Source organism: Sus scrofa, chromosome 5 (genome assembly GCF_054392235.1).
Source record: "Sus scrofa isolate SSC_HxYL_T2T_F1_AM1 chromosome 5, Sscrofa_HxYL_maternal_Yorkshire_Landrace_v2.0, whole genome shotgun sequence".
Lineage (NCBI taxonomy): Eukaryota > Metazoa > Chordata > Mammalia > Artiodactyla > Suidae > Sus > Sus scrofa.
In genome coordinates, this window is record NC_139387.1 from 85,453,882 (window position 1) to 85,474,863 (window position 20,982).

General features: G+C 58.8%; 1 protein-coding gene and 1 long non-coding RNA gene across 6 annotated transcripts in view; one reads left to right on the forward strand and one right to left on the reverse strand.

Annotated features, from left to right (window-relative positions):
- Positions 1 to 813: 813 nt before the first annotated feature.
- Positions 814 to 20,982, reverse strand: part of COL2A1 (collagen type II alpha 1 chain) — a 30,727-nt gene continuing 10,558 nt past the window's right edge. For all 5 annotated transcript variants that reach the window (XM_085025227.1, XM_021092611.2, XM_085025226.1 and 2 more), the window contains 42 exons: positions 20,788 to 20,841; positions 20,607 to 20,660; positions 20,278 to 20,322; positions 19,675 to 19,728; positions 16,911 to 16,955; positions 16,381 to 16,434; positions 14,838 to 14,936; positions 14,479 to 14,523; positions 14,288 to 14,386; positions 14,061 to 14,114; positions 13,571 to 13,678; positions 13,145 to 13,198; positions 12,962 to 13,060; positions 12,764 to 12,817; positions 12,239 to 12,337; positions 11,818 to 11,871; positions 11,386 to 11,439; positions 11,026 to 11,079; positions 10,779 to 10,832; positions 10,519 to 10,563; positions 10,235 to 10,333; positions 9,940 to 10,047; positions 9,658 to 9,711; positions 9,340 to 9,393; positions 8,917 to 8,970; positions 8,566 to 8,619; positions 8,204 to 8,311; positions 7,608 to 7,661; positions 7,060 to 7,113; positions 6,286 to 6,447; positions 5,941 to 6,048; positions 5,636 to 5,743; positions 5,280 to 5,333; positions 5,018 to 5,125; positions 4,783 to 4,836; positions 4,554 to 4,661; positions 4,245 to 4,298; positions 3,705 to 3,812; positions 3,064 to 3,352; positions 2,393 to 2,580; positions 1,826 to 2,068; positions 814 to 1,396 (listed from right to left, as the gene is read on the reverse strand). In XM_085025227.1, the coding sequence (XP_084881353.1) occupies positions 1,250 to 1,396; positions 1,826 to 2,068; positions 2,393 to 2,580; positions 3,064 to 3,352; positions 3,705 to 3,812; positions 4,245 to 4,298; positions 4,554 to 4,661; positions 4,783 to 4,836; positions 5,018 to 5,125; positions 5,280 to 5,333; positions 5,636 to 5,743; positions 5,941 to 6,048; positions 6,286 to 6,447; positions 7,060 to 7,113; positions 7,608 to 7,661; positions 8,204 to 8,311; positions 8,566 to 8,619; positions 8,917 to 8,970; positions 9,340 to 9,393; positions 9,658 to 9,711; positions 9,940 to 10,047; positions 10,235 to 10,333; positions 10,519 to 10,563; positions 10,779 to 10,832; positions 11,026 to 11,079; positions 11,386 to 11,439; positions 11,818 to 11,871; positions 12,239 to 12,337; positions 12,764 to 12,817; positions 12,962 to 13,060; positions 13,145 to 13,198; positions 13,571 to 13,678; positions 14,061 to 14,114; positions 14,288 to 14,386; positions 14,479 to 14,523; positions 14,838 to 14,936; positions 16,381 to 16,434; positions 16,911 to 16,955; positions 19,675 to 19,728; positions 20,278 to 20,322; positions 20,607 to 20,660; positions 20,788 to 20,841 (3,648 nt within the window). In that variant the 3' untranslated portion in view covers positions 814 to 1,249. The remainder of the gene's footprint in view (positions 1,397 to 1,825; positions 2,069 to 2,392; positions 2,581 to 3,063; positions 3,353 to 3,704; positions 3,813 to 4,244; positions 4,299 to 4,553; positions 4,662 to 4,782; positions 4,837 to 5,017; positions 5,126 to 5,279; positions 5,334 to 5,635; positions 5,744 to 5,940; positions 6,049 to 6,285; positions 6,448 to 7,059; positions 7,114 to 7,607; positions 7,662 to 8,203; positions 8,312 to 8,565; positions 8,620 to 8,916; positions 8,971 to 9,339; positions 9,394 to 9,657; positions 9,712 to 9,939; positions 10,048 to 10,234; positions 10,334 to 10,518; positions 10,564 to 10,778; positions 10,833 to 11,025; positions 11,080 to 11,385; positions 11,440 to 11,817; positions 11,872 to 12,238; positions 12,338 to 12,763; positions 12,818 to 12,961; positions 13,061 to 13,144; positions 13,199 to 13,570; positions 13,679 to 14,060; positions 14,115 to 14,287; positions 14,387 to 14,478; positions 14,524 to 14,837; positions 14,937 to 16,380; positions 16,435 to 16,910; positions 16,956 to 19,674; positions 19,729 to 20,277; positions 20,323 to 20,606; positions 20,661 to 20,787; positions 20,842 to 20,982) is intronic.
- LOC110260776 (uncharacterized) lies at positions 14,511 to 16,246 on the forward strand. Its single transcript, XR_014845492.1, has 3 exons — positions 14,511 to 14,636; positions 14,767 to 15,068; positions 15,175 to 16,246. It is a non-coding gene; the product is annotated as an uncharacterized LOC110260776 (long non-coding RNA).

The window sequence follows — 20,982 nt, forward strand, 5'->3', positions numbered from 1 at the left end:
TGTGGTCTGAGGAGATTTTCATAAGCACCTCTGTACCTCTCCCCCTTGCTCCTGTTAGCTCTCTTGGTATACAGAAGGGTTGTTTAAGTTATGAGATAGCTGTGGGAATTATGTGTTCTTCATTGTGTTTGCATTTTACTCTGTTTGTCATGCACTAGCTCCCTCTAGTGGAGAAGGTGACTGCCTCTTCATTTTTGCCTCACATACTCAAGTCTTTGGAAAGCAAGAAGTGGGAGGCTGTCCATTCATAAACCTGGTGTTGAAAGGACATCCAGTAAGCTTTAAATGCCAGCCCAGGAGGTGAGGAATGGGCAGTAGAGGGACAGGAGCAGGAGTAAGGGGGAGGGTTAGCCTAGAGCACTAGCACTTCTCAAAGTCAAGTCTTGGGGTAAGACACAGATAAGGTCACCAAGATTGATTGTGTGCACTGATCACAGTGTCCTCACTGCCCTCCCCTCCTCCCCCCACATGCACCCTCCTCCCACAGAGCATCTCTTATCTCTGCCAGGGATCAGGAGGCAGCCCCGCATCCCCATCCACGCTCAGAGCACGCGTCTTCCCTCACATGACTCCACCCTGGAGCTGTGTCTGGGTTCGTGCTCAGGAATGGTCCCCCCCTCTTTTGCACCTCCCTTCCCAAACCTCCATCCCGGTTCACCCTGGGTTCCACACAGTGCCAAGGTTTACAAAAAGAGGCAAGTTCGTGTTTGTGTGGGGTGGCTTTAGTCAAGAGAAGACCTGCGGACAGCCACTGGGTCCTGCTCGCAGACCCAGGACTAATGGACAGTAAAGAACAAAGCACAAGCCAGTATGTACTTTCCAATAATTTTTTTGTTTTTAATATCAATTGACGTTTTAAAAAATACAGAGGTGTTTGACACAGAATAGCACCATTGTGTAGGGCACACACAGTTCCTGCGCCCGGCACCTGAAGGGGGTCCTCTTGCTTGGGCTGGGGGGCAGTCACTCAGGGGGCGTTTGACTCACACCAGTTAGTTTCCTGCCTCTGCCTCGACCCAAAGGTCTTACAGGAAGACAATAAATAAATAGAACACCGAGATTTTATTTTGCAGTCTGCCCAGTTCAGGTCTCTTAGAGAGGGGAGAAAAGTCCAAACTGTGAGAAGGTGGGATGAATGGACATCAGGTCAGGTCAGCCATTCAGTGCAGAGTCCTAGAGTGACTGAGATTGGAAAGTACTTGGGTCCTTTGGGTTTGCAATGGATTGTGTTGTTTCTGGGTTCAGGTTTTTACAAGAAGCAGACAGGCCCTATGTCCACACCGAATTCCTGCTCGGGCCCTCCTATGTCCATAGGCGCGATGTCAATGATGGGGAGGCGAGAGGTCTTCTGTGACCGGTACTCGATCATAGTCTGGCCCCACTTACCGGTGTGTTTCTAGGGGAAAAAAGAGGAGGGTCAGCGGATGCCTTGCAGTCCGGCCAGCATCACAGAACACACCCCAGACCTCTTTTGGATTGACCTCCACCTCCACTCTGGTCCTCAGCGGCGGGGCCTCCTCCCCCTGCTCTCCTCCGCTCCCACTCCCCACAGTGAGCACCCGGCCTGTGAGGACAGGGCCCCCACGCACCACACGAACGTTCCTATAACAGGCACTGGACACGCGGAGCCCAGGGAGTGGAGGAGACAGGGCAGCAGGCACCTCTCCCTCACCCATCCCCCTGCGTGTCGTCCCCACGTGGCCCCTCACCCTCACGCCCCTTTAGGACTATGCCACCTGCTGTGGACCAACCCTCTACCTGCTCCAGCCTGAGCCCCAGGCCCCGAGAAGCTCATCGCTCTGGTGACCCAGCCGGCCTGACTCACCGTGCAGCCATCCTTCAGAACAGTATACGTGAACCTGCTGTTGCCCTCAGCCCGGATCTCCACGTCGTTGGAGCCCTGGATGAGCAGGGCTTTCTTGAGGTTGCCAGCAGCTTCGTCCAGGTAGGCAATGCTGTTCTTGCAGTGGTAGGTGATGTTCTGGGAGCCCTCGGTGGACAGCAGGCGCAGGAAGGTCATCTGGACGTTGGCAGTGTTAGGAGCCAGGTTGTCATCTCCATAGCTGAACTGTATGGCAGAGAGCAGTGGTATGAGGCCCAGGCATAGGGGTTGCAGGGGCTGCCAACTGACCAGGGTTCAGAGATGCTGAAGGGGCTGGGCCTGTGGGTCACTGCAAAGACATTTTTGCTTCCAGGGAGTGGAGCAAGACTCCATAGACCTCTTCCTCCACCTCTAAATGGGACCCCCCCCAAAAAAAAAATCTCCTCTTTCCTTCTTTGTAAGTGCCAAAGAATACTGGTGAGAAGGTGGGCAAGTGCTAAAAACTGCCAGGGAGAAAGCAGAGAAAGGTTTTGAGGAGTTACCTCGGGCCTAGAGCAAGCAGGTACTCACGTGGAAGCCGCCATTGATGGTTTCTCCAAACCAGATGTGTTTCTTGTCCTTGCTCTTGCTGCTCCACCAGTTCTTCTTGGGAACGCTGGCTGGGCTGGGGTAGACGCAGGTCTCACCAGTCTCCATGTTGCAGAAAACCTTCATGGCGTCCAAAGTGCATCCCTGGTTGGGGTCGATCCAGTAGTCTCCTGCGGGGGGAGGGAGGCAACACCCCATCGGGGCTCAGACAGGTACAGACACATGCTCCCTAGAGGGCCAGGCCTGCCTGGAGGAGACAAAAGCCTATGGGGACACGGAGGGGCAGGGGGCAGTGAGGAGCAGGGTGTGGGGGCCGCATGCGGCCAAAGGAAGGCAGAAGGAGATCGGGCCAAGGAGACCTGGCTGGGAACATCTAGTGTTCAACTGGGGAACAAGCACAAAGCCAGGTGTAGGACCTGCCTGGGGGCGGGGGCCCTGCTATTCCTGCCATGTGACCATTGCAGCAGAGGTCAGGCTGCAGTTTCTCTGCTGTGAAATGGGGGAGCTGCTACACGCCAGAACCTTCCAGGCCCCACTCTGCCCTGCACTGAGAGGCATCTGCTTCCTCGTTCTGAAGGGGGCCAGGCCCAGCAGGCTGACTTCCTGCTCTCTGTTGGGTGCTGGGGCAGGGGGGACCTGCCCTCCAGGCTCACCGCTCTTCCACTCGGGGTGGCAGAGTTTCAGGTCCCGGCAGGTGCGAGCAGGGTTCTTGCGGGAGCCCTCGGGACTGCGGATGCTCTCAATCTGGTTGTTGAGGGACTTGAGCGTGGCATCCACCTCAGCATCGTGCTGCCTCAGGTTGCCGGCCGCCTCGTCGGCCCGCATGTACTGCAGGGGGTCGGGACCCTTCTCTCTCTGGCCTAGGCCAGCAAAGGCGGACATGTCGATGCCAGGACCCGGGGGACCTGGGGGGCCAGGGGGGCCAGGAGTTCCAGGAGGACCCTGAAGCAGGAAAGAGAGAAATCAGCCAGGAATTAAGGGGAGGAGGCCCTCCTGTGTCCATCCCACCGCTAGAATGTACTAGAGTATGTCCTTCCCAGACCATGAGGTTGGGCAAAGGGGCGTGTGTGCAGCAGGCCATGGACCAAGAAAACCAGAGCCCACTTCCTGTTTCTTTGTTTGCTCCTCTCTTCTCTTCCCCATGGACCCTCTAAACCTCCTAGGAGCCCCATGATAAAGGATGCCGTTGCATTAGCCTCAGCATGATACCCTGAAAGAAGCCCCTAGCACCTGGGAGCTCAGGCCTTCAGCGCTGGGAGCACCCGGGACAGTGGGAAGACGTCAGAACACTTACAGCGGGGCCAGTTTCACCAGAACGTCCACGGGGACCAGGAGGTCCAATGGGGCCAGGGATTCCATTAGCACCATCTTTGCCTGAAGGACCGACGGGGCCAGGAGGACCCTGTAGGCCGGGAGAGAGGCGGTGAGAAAAGAGCCATCAACAAAGGGAAGGTTGAGAAGGAGAGGGGCTGGGGAGGTGGCCCTCCTGGCCGGTCTATTCCCAATTCTTCCCGGTTCTGTCATAGAACCCCACGCTGCTCTCTGTGTGGCCAAGAACCAGCAGGATGGCTTCCTGGCTCTCCTACCCTCCTTCACTCCCCTCTGTAAAAACCTGTTCCCAGGGGGTCTGACAGTTAAGAGCTGCTCTCATGTTCATCCCATGATCTCAGGTACTTCTCAGGCCATTGTCTCACCAAGCCAGTCCCAGCTCTGCTGCTGAGTGAGGCCCCCTGGGCCCGAGGCTCTCCTAGAAGCAGCCACATCAGCCTTCCCACCAAACACCTGGCCAGCACCCTGGACCCACCCCAGAGGAAGGGGTCACTCCATCACTTACTCTAGGGCCAGAAGGACCAGCAGGACCAGAAGCACCTTGGTCTCCAGAAGGACCCTGGGCAGAAGGAAGAGGCAAAGGTCAGCACCGAGCCCCATCTTCTTGACTATTCATGTGTAGTGGGTATATATACAGTGGGTGTTGGGGGTGCAGATGCATGTCCCATCCCCATGCCCCTTCCTCCCTCCAACCCTGAGGAGGGCCTGGACATTTCTTAGGATGACCCTAAGTCATCTTAGCAGCACAGGAAACTCAAGGGGGCTCTGCACAGTGGGAGGCCTTGGGGAGACAAGCGCAGACAGCAGCACTCACAGGGGGGCCGGGCAGACCCTGCAGACCAGTGAAGCCACGGTGTCCCTTCAGTCCCCTCTCGCCAGCCTCTCCAGCTTCTCCTTTGTCACCTCGGGGGCCTTGAGGGCCCTGGGAACAAGACACACGGGCACAGGTTAGGTCAGCTCAGGCCAGAGCAAAGAGCCTTCTGCTGGCAAGGAGCCCCAGGTCCCTGTTGCTGGGACCTCGCACAGGACACCCAGATACTCACTGGCATTCCTCGGGCTCCAGCTGGTCCTGCAGGTCCCATGGGGCCTTGTGCTCCCTGTGGGGAGAGTGGGAGCAGCGTCAGAGCAAGTCAGGACAGAGACGGGCCTCCTCTGCCTCTGTCTCCCTGCTGGGTACTGAACCCAGGGCCTGGGGAGGGGGAGGGTGGGTGGGAAGAGCTCCCTGTCCCCTCAGCCAGCCTCCTCCACCATGGCTTTAACTGAGTCACAGATACTCACAGCTTCTCCTCGGTCTCCCTGCTTGCCAGTGGGGCCGGCGGGGCCAGGAGAGCCAGGGGGCCCAGGGGCTCCAGGAGCGCCCGCAGCACCAGTCTCACCACGATCACCCTGTTAGAAAAGAGGTCTCAGGCTCAGAGAAGAATGTTCCAGAAGAGACAAGGAGAGCCCTAACTTTGTGACCCCAACATACCAACCCAGGCTGGCCTGCCAGGCCATTGGAATGTCCCTCTGCCCGAGTGCACGTAGAGACCCCTGTACTCACCTTGACTCCAGCTGCACCATCTCTGCCAGGGGGGCCATCAGCACCGGGGCTTCCCTGGGCAAAGGGAAAAGGGGCCATCAGAGCTGCCCACTGTCCCTGCCTTTGCTCCCCGCCCTCCCCAGCTGGAACCCAGGATTGTGCCCACTGTCTATCCAGCCGAAGCTTCAGAGCCAAAGCTTCCTCATTGAGCATCCTCCCTCCCTCCTGTGTGCCCAGTGTTTCGCCTGTGCCCTTCTCTCTCCCACGACCACTTTCCCATTGCACCTGGCCCTTGTGCTTGGCCCATTCTGTCACATCCTTCTCCAGGGCTCCCCTCTGCCTAGAAAGAGCCAGCCACAGTGGGTCCCTCTGCTCACCTCACGTCCGGGTTCACCAGAAGGACCAGTCAGGCCGGGAGGACCGACAGGACCAGGGGGACCTCGGTCTCCAGATGCTCCGGGAGCTCCCTGCTTGCCAGGCTCGCCCTGGGGACAGCAACAAGGGGGTAAGTGTTCCTCCGAGGCCCTGCTGAGCCTTTCTGGGGAGGAGGCTGACCAGGGGTCAGTTCTGAGTATGGAGCAGGTGGCAGCCAGGTCACTTGCACCAAGAACACTGGGTGAAGAGCCTCTGTGGGAGCCAGGCTGGGCCCAGCTTGCCCAGAGGACGGGGCATCCTCACTCACCGATGGGCCAGGCAGGCCGGGGAATCCTCGCTCACCACGCTGTCCAGGCAGACCGACGATGCCCCGTTGACCAGCCAGACCCTGGGGACCTGGAGGACCATCAGGACCCTGAGAGAGGAGAGGAGAGAGGTAAGCACTTAAGAGACATGGAGCTGTCCCGGCTCTGAGCAGCAGCCGGCTGCCTGCTGCAGGGATCGGACTCAGCCCTCCTGCTGGCAGGGCTCTTCTCCCCAGCAGCCCCACAGCCCTGCTCCCTGACTCTGGGCTCTGAGAGCCCCCATGCCCTTCCCATCCCTGCCCCAGTGACCTTGACTCTGGGCTACCCCAGCCTGCAGCAGGACTTACAGAGGGACCATCCTCTCCAGGCTCTCCCTTCTCGCCAGGGGGTCCAGCAGGACCTTGGAGGCCAGGGTCACCAGCTCGGCCAGGGGGGCCACTGTCTCCTCGAGCGCCTTTGGGACCATCTTTTCCAGAAGGACCAGGGGGACCAGGGGGTCCAGGGTTGCCCTAGAAGGAGCAAACATAGGAAGTGAGAACTTGGCTCACCCTTCCCCACCCAGCCAGGCTGCTAAAGCCACCATGACCCTTTGGGGGCTCTCTCCACTAAGGCCGTTTGGTCTCCACCCCAGTCAACCTATTCATACCTCTCCCATTTGAGCTCTGGGCAGCCAGCCTGGCTGCTCCAGCCCCTGCCCACTTTCCTTTTTCTGGTCCTCCTATGGCCTCAATCCCACCACCAGGCCTCAAGGAACAGCTCCAGCCTTGCCCCTCTGTGCCCACTCCCCCTGCACTTGGCGGTACTGGTGAGGGGATGACTTTTCACCATCTCTCCTCCCTCCACGGCAAACTCCCCAACGGCCAGATGAGAAATATCCGCACAAGAAATGTGTGTCCATGATGAAGCCAATTGTACCAGCCCTATCCTGCCCGCTGAGCTAGAAGCCCATGGCCAACAAGAGGGGCATACCCCCTGCTCCCAATTGTCCCCTTCATCAATTACTCCTCCCAGGAGTGGGAATGGGCATAACGACATGCAGGGGGCTGGGCCAGACTCTTGGACCTCTGCCTTGTGCCTCCATGCCAGGAGTAAGGTAGGCACCAGCCAGGAGCAGCACTTACATTGGAGCCTGGGGGTCCGACGCGGCCAGCAGCTCCGGGGAATCCGGTGGCTCCCTATGTGAGGAGAGGGGAGAGTCTGAGTACCTCAGGCCCTCGGAGCCCCAAGAATCAAATTGGGGGCGTGTGTGTGTCAGAGGTTGGTGTGGAAAGGGGCGAGGGGCTGCAGAGCAGCAAGGGGAGCTAGAAAGGAAGAAGGGGCCCCTAGGGTCTGGCCACTGCCCAGTACAGCTACAGCGTTTCTGCCTCCAGCTCCTGCAGGGGCACATCTGGCGCTGCAGGGAGCTGATCACGGTGAGCCTGGGGTCTGGAAACTCCCAGGATCACTGAGCACCAGCCAAGAGGGGCGCCGCCTTTCCGCCGCCCAACCGACTCCCAGCTGTGGGATGGGCTCGGGCTGGGGGCAAAAGTGGGGCTGAGAAGGAAGGAGGGATGGTGGATCCTCAGGGCCAGGCCTTCTTCTTGAGGCCGGGGATGGGCGGGAGAGGAGCTGCCACCCCCACAGTGCCCTCCACCTGACCCAGTGGTGGCAGAGTGGGGGCTTCACTCACCGGGGGGCCTTGAGCACCTCGGGCTCCTTTAGGACCAGTCACACCAGTGGGACCCTGGGAGGAAGGAGAGAGACAGTGAGGCCTGGTCGCCCCAGGGGAGGGCTGAGGGCATCGGCCCTGACAGCAGACTCCTGAGAGCTAGGCTCTCAAACATGCAGCTTTCATGGCACAAAAATCCTAGCCTGGAGAAACAGTCACAGGCAGGCCTGCCACCTTGAGCCACAGGAGGCTCGTGTTTTAGGAGACTTGGGGGAGGAGAAGCCTACTGGGTGTCCTCAGAGCTGGTCCGAGGTCTCCCAGGAGACCAGCTGCTCTGTCCCAGGCTGTGTGTCCTCAGAGAGACACAGCTGGTACCCTGTGTCCATCCCCCAGCACACCCACAACACACCTACCCCCATGACAGTGAAGCCAACTTAGCTACTTGAGCCTCATCCCTGGGTACAGATCCTCCTCCCTGCAGCCTTCCCCTCTGGTGGCTGCGGCAGCAGCAGGCTGCAGAGTCTGCTGGGCGGAGGGCCCTAAACCCAGGCAAGCGTCCCCCAGGCCCATCCCTCTGCTCTGGGGGATCAGTTCCTGGGGAGCTGAGTGTAACCCACCTGAGGCCCAGGAGCTCCAGAGGGCCCCTGAGGACCTGGGGCACCAGCGTCACCTTTCTGGCCGGCCTCTCCTTGCTCGCCTTTGGCACCGGGCTGGCCGTCAGCACCCTGTCATGGGAAGGGGGAAGCCAGTGAGTGGGGGCCAACACTGGAGATTCTTCCAAAAGGGTCGGGGACTTGTGTGTATCCACGTGGGCCTGAACGTTGGGAATGAGGAAGGATTGCTACACCAGTGTGGAGGGGTAGGGGGAGAGGAACCGTTTCTCTCTTGAAATCCTGTCCCTCTCCGCCCCCTGCAGGACGGACGGTGCCCTTGGGAAGGCTGCACAGCTGTTGGAGGGAGGGTGGATGGAGGTACTCACGGGAGGACCAGCGAATCCAGCAGGTCCGGGGGGTCCAGTCTCTCCACGTTCACCCTTTGAGAGGAGAGGACAGGAAGGGTGAGGCTCAGTCCTCTGGCTGCTCTGTTCCCTCCCAGGAGCACAGAGGCTCTGGCCTGGCCTCGCCTACTGCACAGCCACCCCCAGAGAGAAGCGGGTCAGGGGCCCAGGTCAGAAAGCCACTCCTGGTCAGAGGATCTGGGGACCCGAAGGCCCTCCCACCCGATCGCGGCATGGGGGTGACGTGCCTTCTCTCTTCCTTTCCCAGACCCAGAGGGCAGGAGGGAGCCAGCGAGGGGGGCCTGCAGGGCCTGGCCAGGGCCAGATACTCACCGGGGCGCCACGAGCACCAGCAGTTCCTGCAGGACCGGGAGGTCCAACTTCTCCCTAAAGTGAGGAGCAGGGACAAGTGCCAAGGATGAGGGGAGAGGGGTCAGAATGGGCCCTTCAAGCACAAAGTGCATCCAGAGCCCTGACAGCGGACGGGGCCCTGGTCTCCCCACCAACCCACAGCTTGTTTTCTCCTTGTTGCTCCAGCCACGCATACACCCTCCTGGGGGCTTTGCTGAAGACACCTGTATCCCCATGTCCAACTGCTCCCCTTGACAGTTCACCCATGCACCCAGCACAGCCATGACTTTGTTTCTAAGAAGACCCTCACCCGCCGCCCTGGCTCAAGGGCAGGAGGGTGACAGTTACAGAGCAAGGGGAGGAGGAGGCCTGATGGGGAGGTGAGGAAGGGGACCCATGACTCACCTTCTCACCGTTAGCACCCGCTGGGCCAGGGGGGCCGATGGGGCCAGTCAGACCCTGGGGAGAGAAGGTGGAGGTGAGGGGCAGAGAGGCTGCCAGGGGTGTGGAGAGCCCAGCAGGGAGCCTTGGGGCCCCCACCCATGGACCTTGGCACATCCTCCCATGGCCCCCAGAACCCTCTTACTTTGGGGCCCCCAGTTTTGACAGGGGGGATCCCTGCAGTTACCCAGCCCCCACAGCTGAGACAGGACCAGGGACCCTCTGTCCCCTGAGTGCAGGGCTGGAGATCCATGACAGTTCCCTGCAACCAGCGTCACTTACTCTTCCGCCGTCTTTCCCGGGGGCTCCCTCGGGGCCTTTCTCACCAACATCGCCCTGCGGGATGAAGGAAATGGGCCAGCTCAGTGAGTGCCCTCCTGAAGAGGGCTCCTGGTGGAGCTCAGAGCCTGGCCAAGAGGGACTTGCTGTGGTCTCAGGGTGAGTAAGACGGAGGGGTAGATTCAGGAGAGGACATCACTAAAGGTCAAACGGAGGGCCTTGGAGGGCGGTCTCCAGGTGGGGAGCGGGGGGCGTATGGGGAAGCACGTTCCGCCCGGTACTCACCCGGTCTCCCTTGGGCCCAGCAATACCAGCAGCTCCCCTCTCACCGGGCATCCCCTGCAGACCTGGAGGGCCCTGAGCCCCAGGGGGGCCAGCTGGGCCAGATGCGCCCTGTGGGGGGAAGGAGTCTGTGGTGGGCAGCCCAGCCCCAAGACCCCTTCCCTTCTTCCTCTGCCCAGACCCCTTTCTGTCTCATCCTCCACCCCTCCCTCCTTCCGTCTTCCTTCCTCTTCCTCCCTCAGCAGGGCCTCCGAGGCCAGCCCAGAGGTCCTCTGCCAGCAGGACCCGCCTCACTTACTTTGGGACCATCCGTGCCAGGAGTTCCGGGGAGGCCGCGGGGCCCCTGGAGACCCTGGGATCCGGGAGAGCCACGCTCCCCTGGGAAACCTCGTTCACCCTGCGCCAGAGACACCAAGGAGCAGTCAGGCGAGCGATGGGGCCGAGGCCCAAGGAGAGGGAGAAGCAGGGAGGTAGGGGCAGAGCAGGACCCAGGCCCCGTGCTGCGGGGACAGGCCTGCAGAACTGCGCAGGGAGAGAGCAGGCCCATGGAGGCCACCCAGAAAAGGGTGACAGGACACTCACCCTGGGACCCACGAGGCCAGGAGCTCCAGCTTCACCAGGAACGCCCTGAAGAAGAAAGCAGGATGAGCAGGCGAGCAGAGGCTTTTCTGTCCCACAGCCTTGGCCTCCCGCTGGGGGCTGAGTTCAGACTGTCGCCTTTGAGCTGGGCGGCAGGTCCCAGTTACTCCCGGGGCTCCTAGTGCCCTCCTGTCCCCTCCTGAGCCTCAGAATAGACCTTCCCACTCAAAACAGTTTGCAGGTTCAAAGAGCCCCCTACTCACCTGATCACCTGGTTTCCCACCTTCACCTGGGGCACCGGGAGGGCCAGGAAGTCCCTAGAAGCCAAAGTGACTTCATTAGGCAAAGAGCTGAGTTTGCTGCCCCACTCTCCAGGGAGGCTGACACAAGGCAAGAGCCGGGGGTACAGGGAAAATTCATCCCCTGGTCCCCCTCGAGGGGTGGGCCTTCCCCCACAGCACCTGCTGCTGCCCCAGGGCCCTGGGTAAGGACAGGAGTCTCGCCACCTACCTGGAAGCCAGATGGCCCAGGAGCACCCTGCTCGCCTCGTTCACCAGCAGGTCCCTGCAGCAGAAGGCAAAGGTGAGCTGAGCCAGCACCCCAGAGAACCCGGGAGCCTCATCTAGGACTAGAAGGGCCTGGGGACTTCCCACACTGCCCAAGTAAGAAGTGCGTGCCTCGCTGTCCTCCCACTGGTGACCCACACTCCTGAAAATTAGGGTGGGGTTCACACTGCTGCCTGGGATACCCTGCCTCCGCTCAGGCATCCCAGATCAACACAGATCCACATGTGTCAGCTCCGTTGCTCCCCACCGGTGCCCACCGAGCCCCGGCCCGTTGGCCACCTGGACAGACTGGGCAGGTACTTACGGCGGGTCCAGGAGGGCCTGCAGCACCTGTCTCGCCATCTTTGCCAGGAAGACCCTAGAGGGGAAAAAAAGGGGTGATGTCATGATATAATTTTCTTCAGTTCTACAGACCCCAGGGTGGGAACACTATGTGGCCAGAGCTACTAGACAATCCCCCACCTGAACTCCATTTCAAACACTCCTTCCCTTCCCATCCTTGCCTGGCCTCTTCCTTCCCCTCAGTGCTTCTCTGCATGGGCGCTTTCTCCATCGCCCTGGGCAGCTATCAGCAACCAGAAGTCCTCCCGAATGGACTCCCCCAGGGCCACAGCAGCACGGGCCCAAACCCAGGAATCCACTGCCAACTAGGGGACCCAGGAGCATGCCTGGAGGGCTGCTCTCCTCATAGGTGTCCAGCAAACACCAAGGCACAGGCAGTGGGGAGGGTACTTACTCTCAGGCCAGGAGCACCAGGCAGTCCCTTCTCACCAGCTTTGCCAGGCTCACCCTGGAAGAAAGAGAGAAGGGCCATGAGCTGAAGGCTTTGAGGGGAATTGGAGATGCAGCAGGCTGGGGAGATTGGGGCTTGGGGCCACGGCCTGATGGACAACAAAGGCTAAAGCCGAGTATCCCCAGCAGCTCTGCCCCATGGAAGACTGTTGGGGTTGAGATGTGCCAAGGCTCTAAAGAGCGCTGGGTTTCCCCTGATCACATGCACTCTTGCAGGGTGTGGAGGGCCAGGCTGCCCAGGGCACTGTGGATCCTGCTCATTGTAGCCAGTAGATCCCAGTCTGCTGAGGGGCCAGCCCTTTCCCCAGGGGCAGGGAGGTAGTGGCACCATGTGGAAGGAAATGGAAGGGCAGGCGGTTACTTACATTGGCACCTTTGGGGCCAGGGAAACCCATGACACCAGGCTGCCCACGAGCCCCTTGGGGACCTGGAGGTCCAGGGCGACCATCTTCACCAGGAGCTCCCTGAAAGAGAGGACACGGTTCTCAGGCCATGGACATTCCTCCATCCAGTACCTGCTAAGTGCCTACTGTGGAGAGGGCACAGGGCCAGGCACTGGCCAGACACACAGCCTATGGGATCAACCAAGGCTGCAACCAGCAGCCCACATCACCCACCTGTCAGCGACAAGGCACTGCTTAGCGTAGAAGTTTTATCCCCGAAAGTGCACATCGGACGTTCCCAAGGGGAAGGCCCCAGTGCACAAGAGGGCGGCATCTTCAGAACTCACTGCCACCACACAGGCCACACCTGGCTCTCTTACTGACCATCGTCCCCCTCCCCAAGTCTCAAAATTCCTGGGCTTCCCCTGCGTCACTCCTGTCTCCTCGCACCTGCCTCCACAAGCACATCTCTCAACCCCTCCCAGCGACCCCGGATGATGGACTTACGGAAGGACCAACTTTGCCTTGAGGACCAGCATCACCAGGGCGACCCGTGAGACCCTTTGTTCAGGAGAGAGAAGAGGATATGTGTCAGGGCAGCCCCAGATCCTCCCAGTGCTGGCAGCATGGGATTGGAGGGGCATGCAGAGTCTGCTGGGAGTCAGATGCAGTCTGTTCAAGGACAAAGGCAGATCAGCCACCTACCCGGGCTCCAGGAAGGCCAGGCTCTCCGGGACGGCCAGGGTCACCGTTGGCTCCCTTGGGACCAGCAAGGCCACTGGGCCCTCGCTCTCCAGGGGCTCCCTACACAAAAGGAGGCAGAGGGTCAGCAGAAGCCATCTGACCAGTGATGCAGGGACTGACCCCAGGCCCTGTTCCCCCACTTACCTTGGGACCTGCTAGACCATCTTGACCAGGGAAACCACGGTTGCCAGGAGCACCCTAGGAAGAAGTGGAGAGGAGAGGCAGGGGGTTAGAGTGGCCCCTGGCCCAACCCTGGCTGCAAAGAGCCTAGCCAGATGCCAGAGGGTCCAGCCCACCAACCCTGCACCCATAATTTCTTGGAGCAGTAGCTACAGCCTGCAAGCTTGTGAGAGATTAACTTTCTGGGAAGGAGATCCCCTGTTTCATGTCATCCTGGGGGTGAGGGATACAAATAAGAAGGTGCCCTATCCCCATCAGATGGGCAGTGGGTGGAGAAAAGAGAAGTATGGTGTCCAGAAGGCCACAGACTTGGCAGAGCCCCAGAGCCACAGGGATTCAGCTCCCATCCTTGGGTCACGCCCCTGAGCATGGGGCTCCTGGCTCACTTACTCTTTCTCCAGGGGGACCGGCAGGCCCAGCACCACCAGGCTCTCCACGGGCACCTCTTTTGCCTTCTTCACCAGCAGGACCAGGGGCTCCTTGGGGACCAGCAGGGCCCTGTAAACCAGCACAGAGAAACAGGATGAGTCTTCGCCTGGCCCTGCAGCAAGCACAGGCCTGGCCTGCAGAGGAAGTGGCTGTGGCTACAGTTTCAGGGTGGGGGGGACCTGGGGAAAAGGGGTCATGAAGAATCAGATGGGGAAGGGCAGACATGGCCCAGTGGGAAGAGATTACAAAGTTTGAAATCAGTCAAGCTGGTCAAGCCAAAGATGGGAGCTGAAGCTGCATCAGCTTCTCAACCTGGTTGTAGCTCTGCTCCAGGCACAGCCTGTGAGGGCCCAGATGAGGGGATGGGGGCTACTGCAGAGGTGGGCAGTGGGCCAGGGGCGGCCACAGAGCAGTGACTTGGAAAGACAAGAGCTGGTGGGCAGATACGCACCGGTTCTCCCTTGGGGCCTTGTTCGCCTTTGAAGCCAGCAATTCCAGGCTCACCCTTGACAAAGGAGAAAGGCAGGTTCTCACATTCTCTTCTTTCCGTGGCCCTGCCCCCACCTCCCAAGACCCTTGAAGGCATCCACTGAAGGACACGGTGTGCGCTCAGGAAGGGGAGATGCAGGTATGATTCCAGGGCCGTTGGTAGGCCTTGGGGTTCCCTCTGGGTCTTACCGTTTGACCTTTCGGGCCCAGAGGACCAGTTGCACCTTGAGGGCCGGGTGGACCACGGGGCCCGGGGAAGCCAGGAGCACCAGCAATGCCAGGAGCACCCTGTCGGCATGAGCAGAAAGAGGGGCATCAGGAAAGAGGTTGAGGAGGGACTGACCCCACCGGGAGGAGCCAAGTCCGAGGGCAGAACTCACAGCAGATCCTTTAGCTCCAGGAATTCCATCAGTTCCAGGGTTACCCTGAAAAAGGAGACAGTGTCATTATAAAACAAGCAGCAAAGAATAAACACCAGCCACCTTCCAGCCGTCCCAGGCCGCAGGTTCAGGGGTAGGCCAGCAGCAGCCCATTCCAGGTATGGCCCCGCTGGACATTTCAAGGGGAGGCCGGGTGATGGAGGGCGATGTCTCTAGAGACAGGGGTGGGGGTGGCAGGCATTGAGCTGGAAAGAAGGTTTGATGATTGGGGCGCTGTTTTCCTCCTAGCTAGGCACAGGGTCAAGTGTGCCAAGGCCTCAGACCCCAGACCCTTCAGGCCAAAGAAAAACTACACTTACAGAGGCACCAGCTGGCCCAGGGGACCCAGGATTTCCAGGTTCACCTCGAGGACCTTGGGCGCCTTCAGGACCTCGAGCACCAGTGGGGCCAGCTTCACCCTGAGAAGAGACAGGGAGGAATGGAGTGAGGACAGGTCACGGTGACAGAGATCTCTCAAGGGCCAGCAACAGTTCAGGACAAGCTATACGCATGCACCACAAAGCCTGGTCCTGCACCTGTGCCCCTGGCATGTGAGCACTCGGGGTCCCACCCGTGTTCCCACGTGGGCCGCCTGGCTGAGCCTGCAGCTCTGGTGACTTCCTGCCTCACCCACTCTACTCTCCATCTTCCCGCCAGACTGTGACCATGACCAGTGAATACACGGTTTCCTGCCACAGCCCGGGCGTCATGCTGGGCCCATCGACACCCATCAGAAAAGCTGGAGCTGGGTGATCCTGCCAGCCCAACATCACGGGATAAAGAATGGCTGGCTGAGATGGGCAGGCATCTCTACCTCCCCTTCCCCACCTATTTCCTCTTTCACTGAGGCCCTCAAACATCTCAGCTCAGGGCACCACTTGGCTTTTATCTGGCTGATGTGTGAACCAGGCTCTGGCCCAAGCCTGCCTGAAGGACGCCAGAAAGCCAGGCAAAAGCAAGCCGGGACCAGCGCCCCGCCTCTGCTTTTCCCAAAATGGCCTCTGCTTTTCCTTTCATTTTTTCCTGAAAGTTACAACTGGCTGCGATGTGGGCTCTCTGGACGGTGAAGTCCCCGGGGAGGACTGCTGACCTGGAGGGAGGGCAGAGGCTCCTCAGGTTTCTTTTCAGAACATTCTTGCTTCACTTTTGTAATTATTATTTTCTAGGGGTCAGGCCCCCTCACCTTCCGCCATCCCTCTTCACAATGGGTCTCCTTCACCCGGCTCCTGGGGCCTCAGACACTGTCTGGTTGCCATGGGAACCCACCCCCCCTCCCCGGAGGGGAAAAGCAACCTGATGCCAGTGACCACATGGAGGCTCCTTATTCATGTCCTGGCGGCACCGGGAGAGAATTCCCAGGGACACACCGCGTTGGAATCCCTCCTGGGCCACAGGCACAGGGGCCTTTCCCTGAACTGGCTGACCTCCCGCTGGCCTCTCTTAATCCTCGGAAGAACTCTATTAACACGGCATGGAAGAGCCAGGCCTCCCAAATGAAGCAGGGGTGAGAGGAAGCCTGGAACCATCTCCAAGCCTGCTTCCCTCCAACTCCCTGCCGGGTCTAAAGTCAGCTGAGCTTTTGCCTTCTGTCCTTCAGCTCCTGGTCTTCTGCTCCCTCTCAGGGCTTGGCTGTCTCCCCATCTTTGGCTGTTCCCCACTCTGAAGCTGTAAGTGCACCTCCAGCTTTTTTTTATCATTCCACCTTCCTTTCCCTTCTAGCTGGTGACTCCATGAAATGCCTAGCTTGTTCTTTGCCTCCGTGAAGAGCAGCAGCAGGGGGAGCGGGGCACACCTCGGAAGGGGAGGGGCATCGTGGGGTAGGGGCCAGCAGCCAGGGTTATAGGGAGAGGGCAGGACACGCACCTTGGCACCGGGAGCACCAGGGAAGCCAGGACCGCCAGCAGGACCCACGGGACCCTGGAAGAAAGATGCGGGTGGAGAGGTGAATGCCTCTCTCCAGCCTCTAAAGTGAGCCACCCCCACACCACACATGCCTTCCCACCTTTGTGCTGGATCTTGTGCTACCTCCATTGTAACTGAACATCCCTGGATGAAAACTATCCCCACTGCCCGTGTCTCCAAGCCTGGCTTCATAAGGCAAAGCATGTTTCTGACTATGTCCACAGTGAGAAGCGGGTGACTCTTTCACCTCCCTCTACATCTCTCCTCAAAAAAAAAAAAAAAAAAAAAAAAAATCTGCCGAGAGGGTGGCCAAGAAAAAGGAAGCATTGCTTCGAGGCTCGACATCAGCATGTTCTCAGAGTAGCGACAAATTATTCCTTCCCCTTCCCAGGAGGAGCCAGAGCACCGCGTGGGTACTGAGCAAATGCTGCAGCTTCACGGGGCTGCTGACGGGGACTCAGGTAAAACGCCCCACGACAAAGTGAACTTACCGGAGGCCCTGCAGGGCCTGGTTGACCGTCGTTGCCCCGGGCACCCTGTGAGCGAGAAGGAAGCAGCCTGGTGAGACGTGTCCTCCGGTCCAGTCCCTCCCTGCCCGGCCTATCCACACGGGGCCCTGGGCTGAGCAGGAGGCTGGAGAGGTGTGAGCTGCGGGAGGAAGCAGCCCCAGGACCCTCCGTGGGGGCTTTGAGAACCAAGCAAGCAATGGGCCTGTTCTCCCCGTAACACAGCTTGGGTCGTTTCCCATCCAGTGCATTGTTTCTTTCTTCCTTTTTCTTTTTTCTTTTTTTTAAAATTTTTACCGTCGCCCCCGTGGTATATGGAATTTCCCAGGCCAGGGATTGAATCTGAGCATAGCTGCTACCTATGCCACAGCTGCGGCAACACTAGGTCCTTTAACCCACTGAGCCAGGCCAGGGATGGAACCTGAGCTTCTGCAGTGACCCGAACCACTGCAGTAGGATTCTTAATCCATGGCGCCACAGTAGGAACTCCGGTTCCATTGTTTCTTAAACTCCCATTTAGACCCCAAATATCTCCAACTTCAAGGCCAAATTAGCATTTAAGGACTCAGTGAAATGGGCCAGAGGGAAATGAAGTAGCCAACCAGCAATCCCGACTTGGTTCTTCCTGCCTGTCACAGAGGAAAGCACTTTCAGGGCTCATTAACCTCCTTGGTTAAGGCTTGGTTAACTCCAGCATCTGCACCCCGAATCCCACTCTCAACCCACAAGACAACCTGCTCCAAAGGAAAACAGAGAAGCAGCAGGATGTCTGCCCCCATCCCGGAAAGAAGCTGTGTGATGGGGACAGGGCACCGGGATTAGCCCCAGGACCACATCTGAGCTTGGGCCCCCAGGACACCAAGGCTGCCGGCTCTTCCTATGTAGGATTTGCTCTTTGAGGGCTCCCCCCACCCCATCCGGGGTTTGTGGTGAGCACCTCCAGTCTCTCTCTCAAGGCCCCCCAGGGCCCAGGGCACCGTTCAGCTAGGTAAAGCTGGGCCTGGCACCAAGGCACCAAGGTACCAGGTCTTTGGAGGGGACGGAGCAGGCCAGGGGGTGACTCTTCCTGAGCTGAGCCCCGCCTGCCTGCCTCTGCCTCTCCTCGGAGGCTGAAGAAGGATGCTTTAGGGGGAGCTCCTGTTTTAAATAAGAGTCAGATCTTCCTCCTGGCAGTGGTCCGTTTCCCCTGACTGAGACTCTCCAGGTTGGCGTTAAACAGGGAAGCAGGAGAAGACTTAACAGAACAAAATGTCAGAGGGAACATAAAGCATTGGCCAGAGCCCCTTCTAGACCAGCCTGGCCACTTCGAGAAGTACCCTCCCTCCAGGGGTTGGCCAGAGGAGAGGCCCAGGCTGGCTATGCGGGCTGGCTGGCATCCAGGGCTCCCCTGGCAGCAAGGCTGGGGAGTGGGCACCATCTGGCCCAAGAAGGGGGGTGGCACATGACCACTGCAGGCAGAGGCCCACCCAGCCCCCATCCCAGGTCCAGCCTTGACACCAGGCCTGCACTTGGAACTACGTGACATTTTCAGTGTGCTCCTGCCAATCCTGTGCCCGCCCTGCCAGCCTGACTACCGTGGGGATAGAACCAGCAAGGAGAAGCAAGAAGCAAGGTCTCCTGTGCCCAGGAAAGTAGGGGAACAGAGGTGCAGCCCATCTGTACCCCTCACGGGGTGTGGCCACCATGGCTCCAAGCCTGGCCCAAAAGCCACAAGCCAGGTCTTGAGGATCTGCAGAAATCACAGTGTTTCTTGGCAGGCCCAGAGCCCCCTAATCCCCTCACACAAAGGGACCCTGGGACACTTCAGCAGCTCTGGCTGACAAACGGGGGTCGAGGCTGCTTGTTATTCCACTGATCTGCTTTTGAGGGAAATTTCTGCCAAAACAGATACATTATCTGGAAAGCAGTGCCACGGAGTGACATTGATTTACTTTGGCTGGCCCTCAAGGACCCGTGAGGAGGGGCCTCAGAGCCTGGGTGGGTGGGTGGGGCACAAAATCAACAGCGAGTTAATCTTTCTTCAACGCAGCTTTCATCATATCACTCGCCTGGCCAGGCGCCACCCCCCCCAAGGGCTCTTTCTTGCTAAGGGATGAGAGCTAAACGCCTGCATCCCCATCCCTGCAAATCCCACTCTTGACTTCCCCCATTAACAAGCAGCCACCAGAGTCCGAGGCTACAACGCATTGTTTCTTAAGCTACTCAACCTTTCCGTGCCTCAGCTTCTTCTCTCAGATGGGGAGAACCAGAGAATCTCAGAGGATGTGAGGGAAGATTAGATGAGACAAAGCACCTTAGTTATTAAACAGAGGACGTGCCCTTAAAGCGGCAGCCACTGGTGTGTCAGAGTCACCAGCGAAGCAGCAATGTCAAGGACACAAAGTGGACGCTAACTCTTCTACTTTTCTAGAGCAGCATCTGAGCAGCCAGAAAGAATAAAAAAGAGCATCAGTTCAAATGGGATTGACTGGGATGTGGGTGGAGCTGCCGAGGGGGTTATCTGAATCATCAGACTGGTTAAGGAGACTCCGGCCCTCACCAGCCAGCCCTCCCACAGCCCGCTCCCAGTCCTCGGACTAGAGCAGACCCAGCCCGGGAATTTGTGGCCAGCGTGCCGAGAGCGAATCCTCGTGGAAAGATGACACAGTCTTCGCCTCTCAGGGTTGTTTTGAGGGTCGGGCGAAATAAGCCAAATACAAGTGCCTTGTAAACTCAAAAGTCCTGGCTCTGGGTCTTGTCAATTACTCACCGCAGCGCCAGCAGGGCCAGTCCGTCCTCTCTCACCAGGCAGGCCGCGGGGACCCTGGAACACACCCCAGAACGACACAGGCATGAGCTGGTTCAACAACACTCTGCAGCCATCACTTAACCTGCGGGCCCTTCCCAGACACCGGAGGGGAGGGGGCATGCATGCCCAGGAGGCAAAGGTGTGGATGCCCCTGATCCCACCTTCCTCACTCATCAGGAGGCCTTGCATCACCCCAAAGGTCTTTCTGCCCCAGGGCACAACACATGCTCCTGTTGTTACCTATCAGGAGCCTTGTATAGGCCCATCTTGCTTCTTGTGATAGATGAACCCCCCTAAATGTTGAAAATAGTTGTATACATTGAAGCATCGCCTTAAGAGTGTTAACAGGACTCTTTCGAGGAAGTGTTGGGGAACCTTGAGCAAATCATCTAGTTGACACATTTGGCTTTTTGCTCATCATCAGATCAACCTACAAAATTGAATATCTACTTTGCACAAAGGGAGCAGTGGCATTTACAGTGGCACCATCTGCCAGGTTTTAGAAGGTGCCTGAAGAATGTCTGGAGCCCCACCACCACCCCCTGGGGGGATGCTCATACTCACCATTGGGCCTGGAGAACCATTCTCTCCTGGGGAACCACTCTCACCCTGGAAAAGAGATGCCGAGGGTCAGTGACTAGGGCCCCGCGGCCAAGCCCCAGACAACTCCCGTGGAAGAAGCTGAAAGCTCTGGTTATTTCAGCTAGCACTGATGCCCCCAGGCTATAGTTCTGTGAGGGACAATTTCCAGAGCCTTCCAGACTGGCTGTTTATCCATTAGGATGCAGCGCTGGTCATTCCTAACCCAAACTCTTTGGACGTCCTCACGCCACCAGTTCAAGGGCATTTCCTCGTCATTCGTCCCCCATCCCCATAGGCTTTCTGGCCCTTACCTTCACGCCTGGAGCACCAGCTTCTCCCTTAGCACCATCTAGACCTGGGTAACCCTACGGGACAAGAGAAGACATCCAGTCACACTTCCGGGGATGCCGAAGAGGAAGATTCAGGTCCCCAAAAGCCTTTCTCCCCCTTGGTCATTCCCCTCCTTCCAACACCCTCGCCCGGGATACTTACTCTGTGACCTTTGACACCAGGAAGGCCTGGGGTTCCTGGGAAGCCGCGAGCACCCTGCAATCCAAAGAGATGTTCAGGGCACCGAGCAGACCCGAGTCAAAGCTACCCTGGGCTGCTGGAGAGCTTTGGGAGCCAGGTCCCTAGGCTGCCCGGGAGCAGTGGAAGCCCTGCACTGGGACCATCAGTTCATCCCAG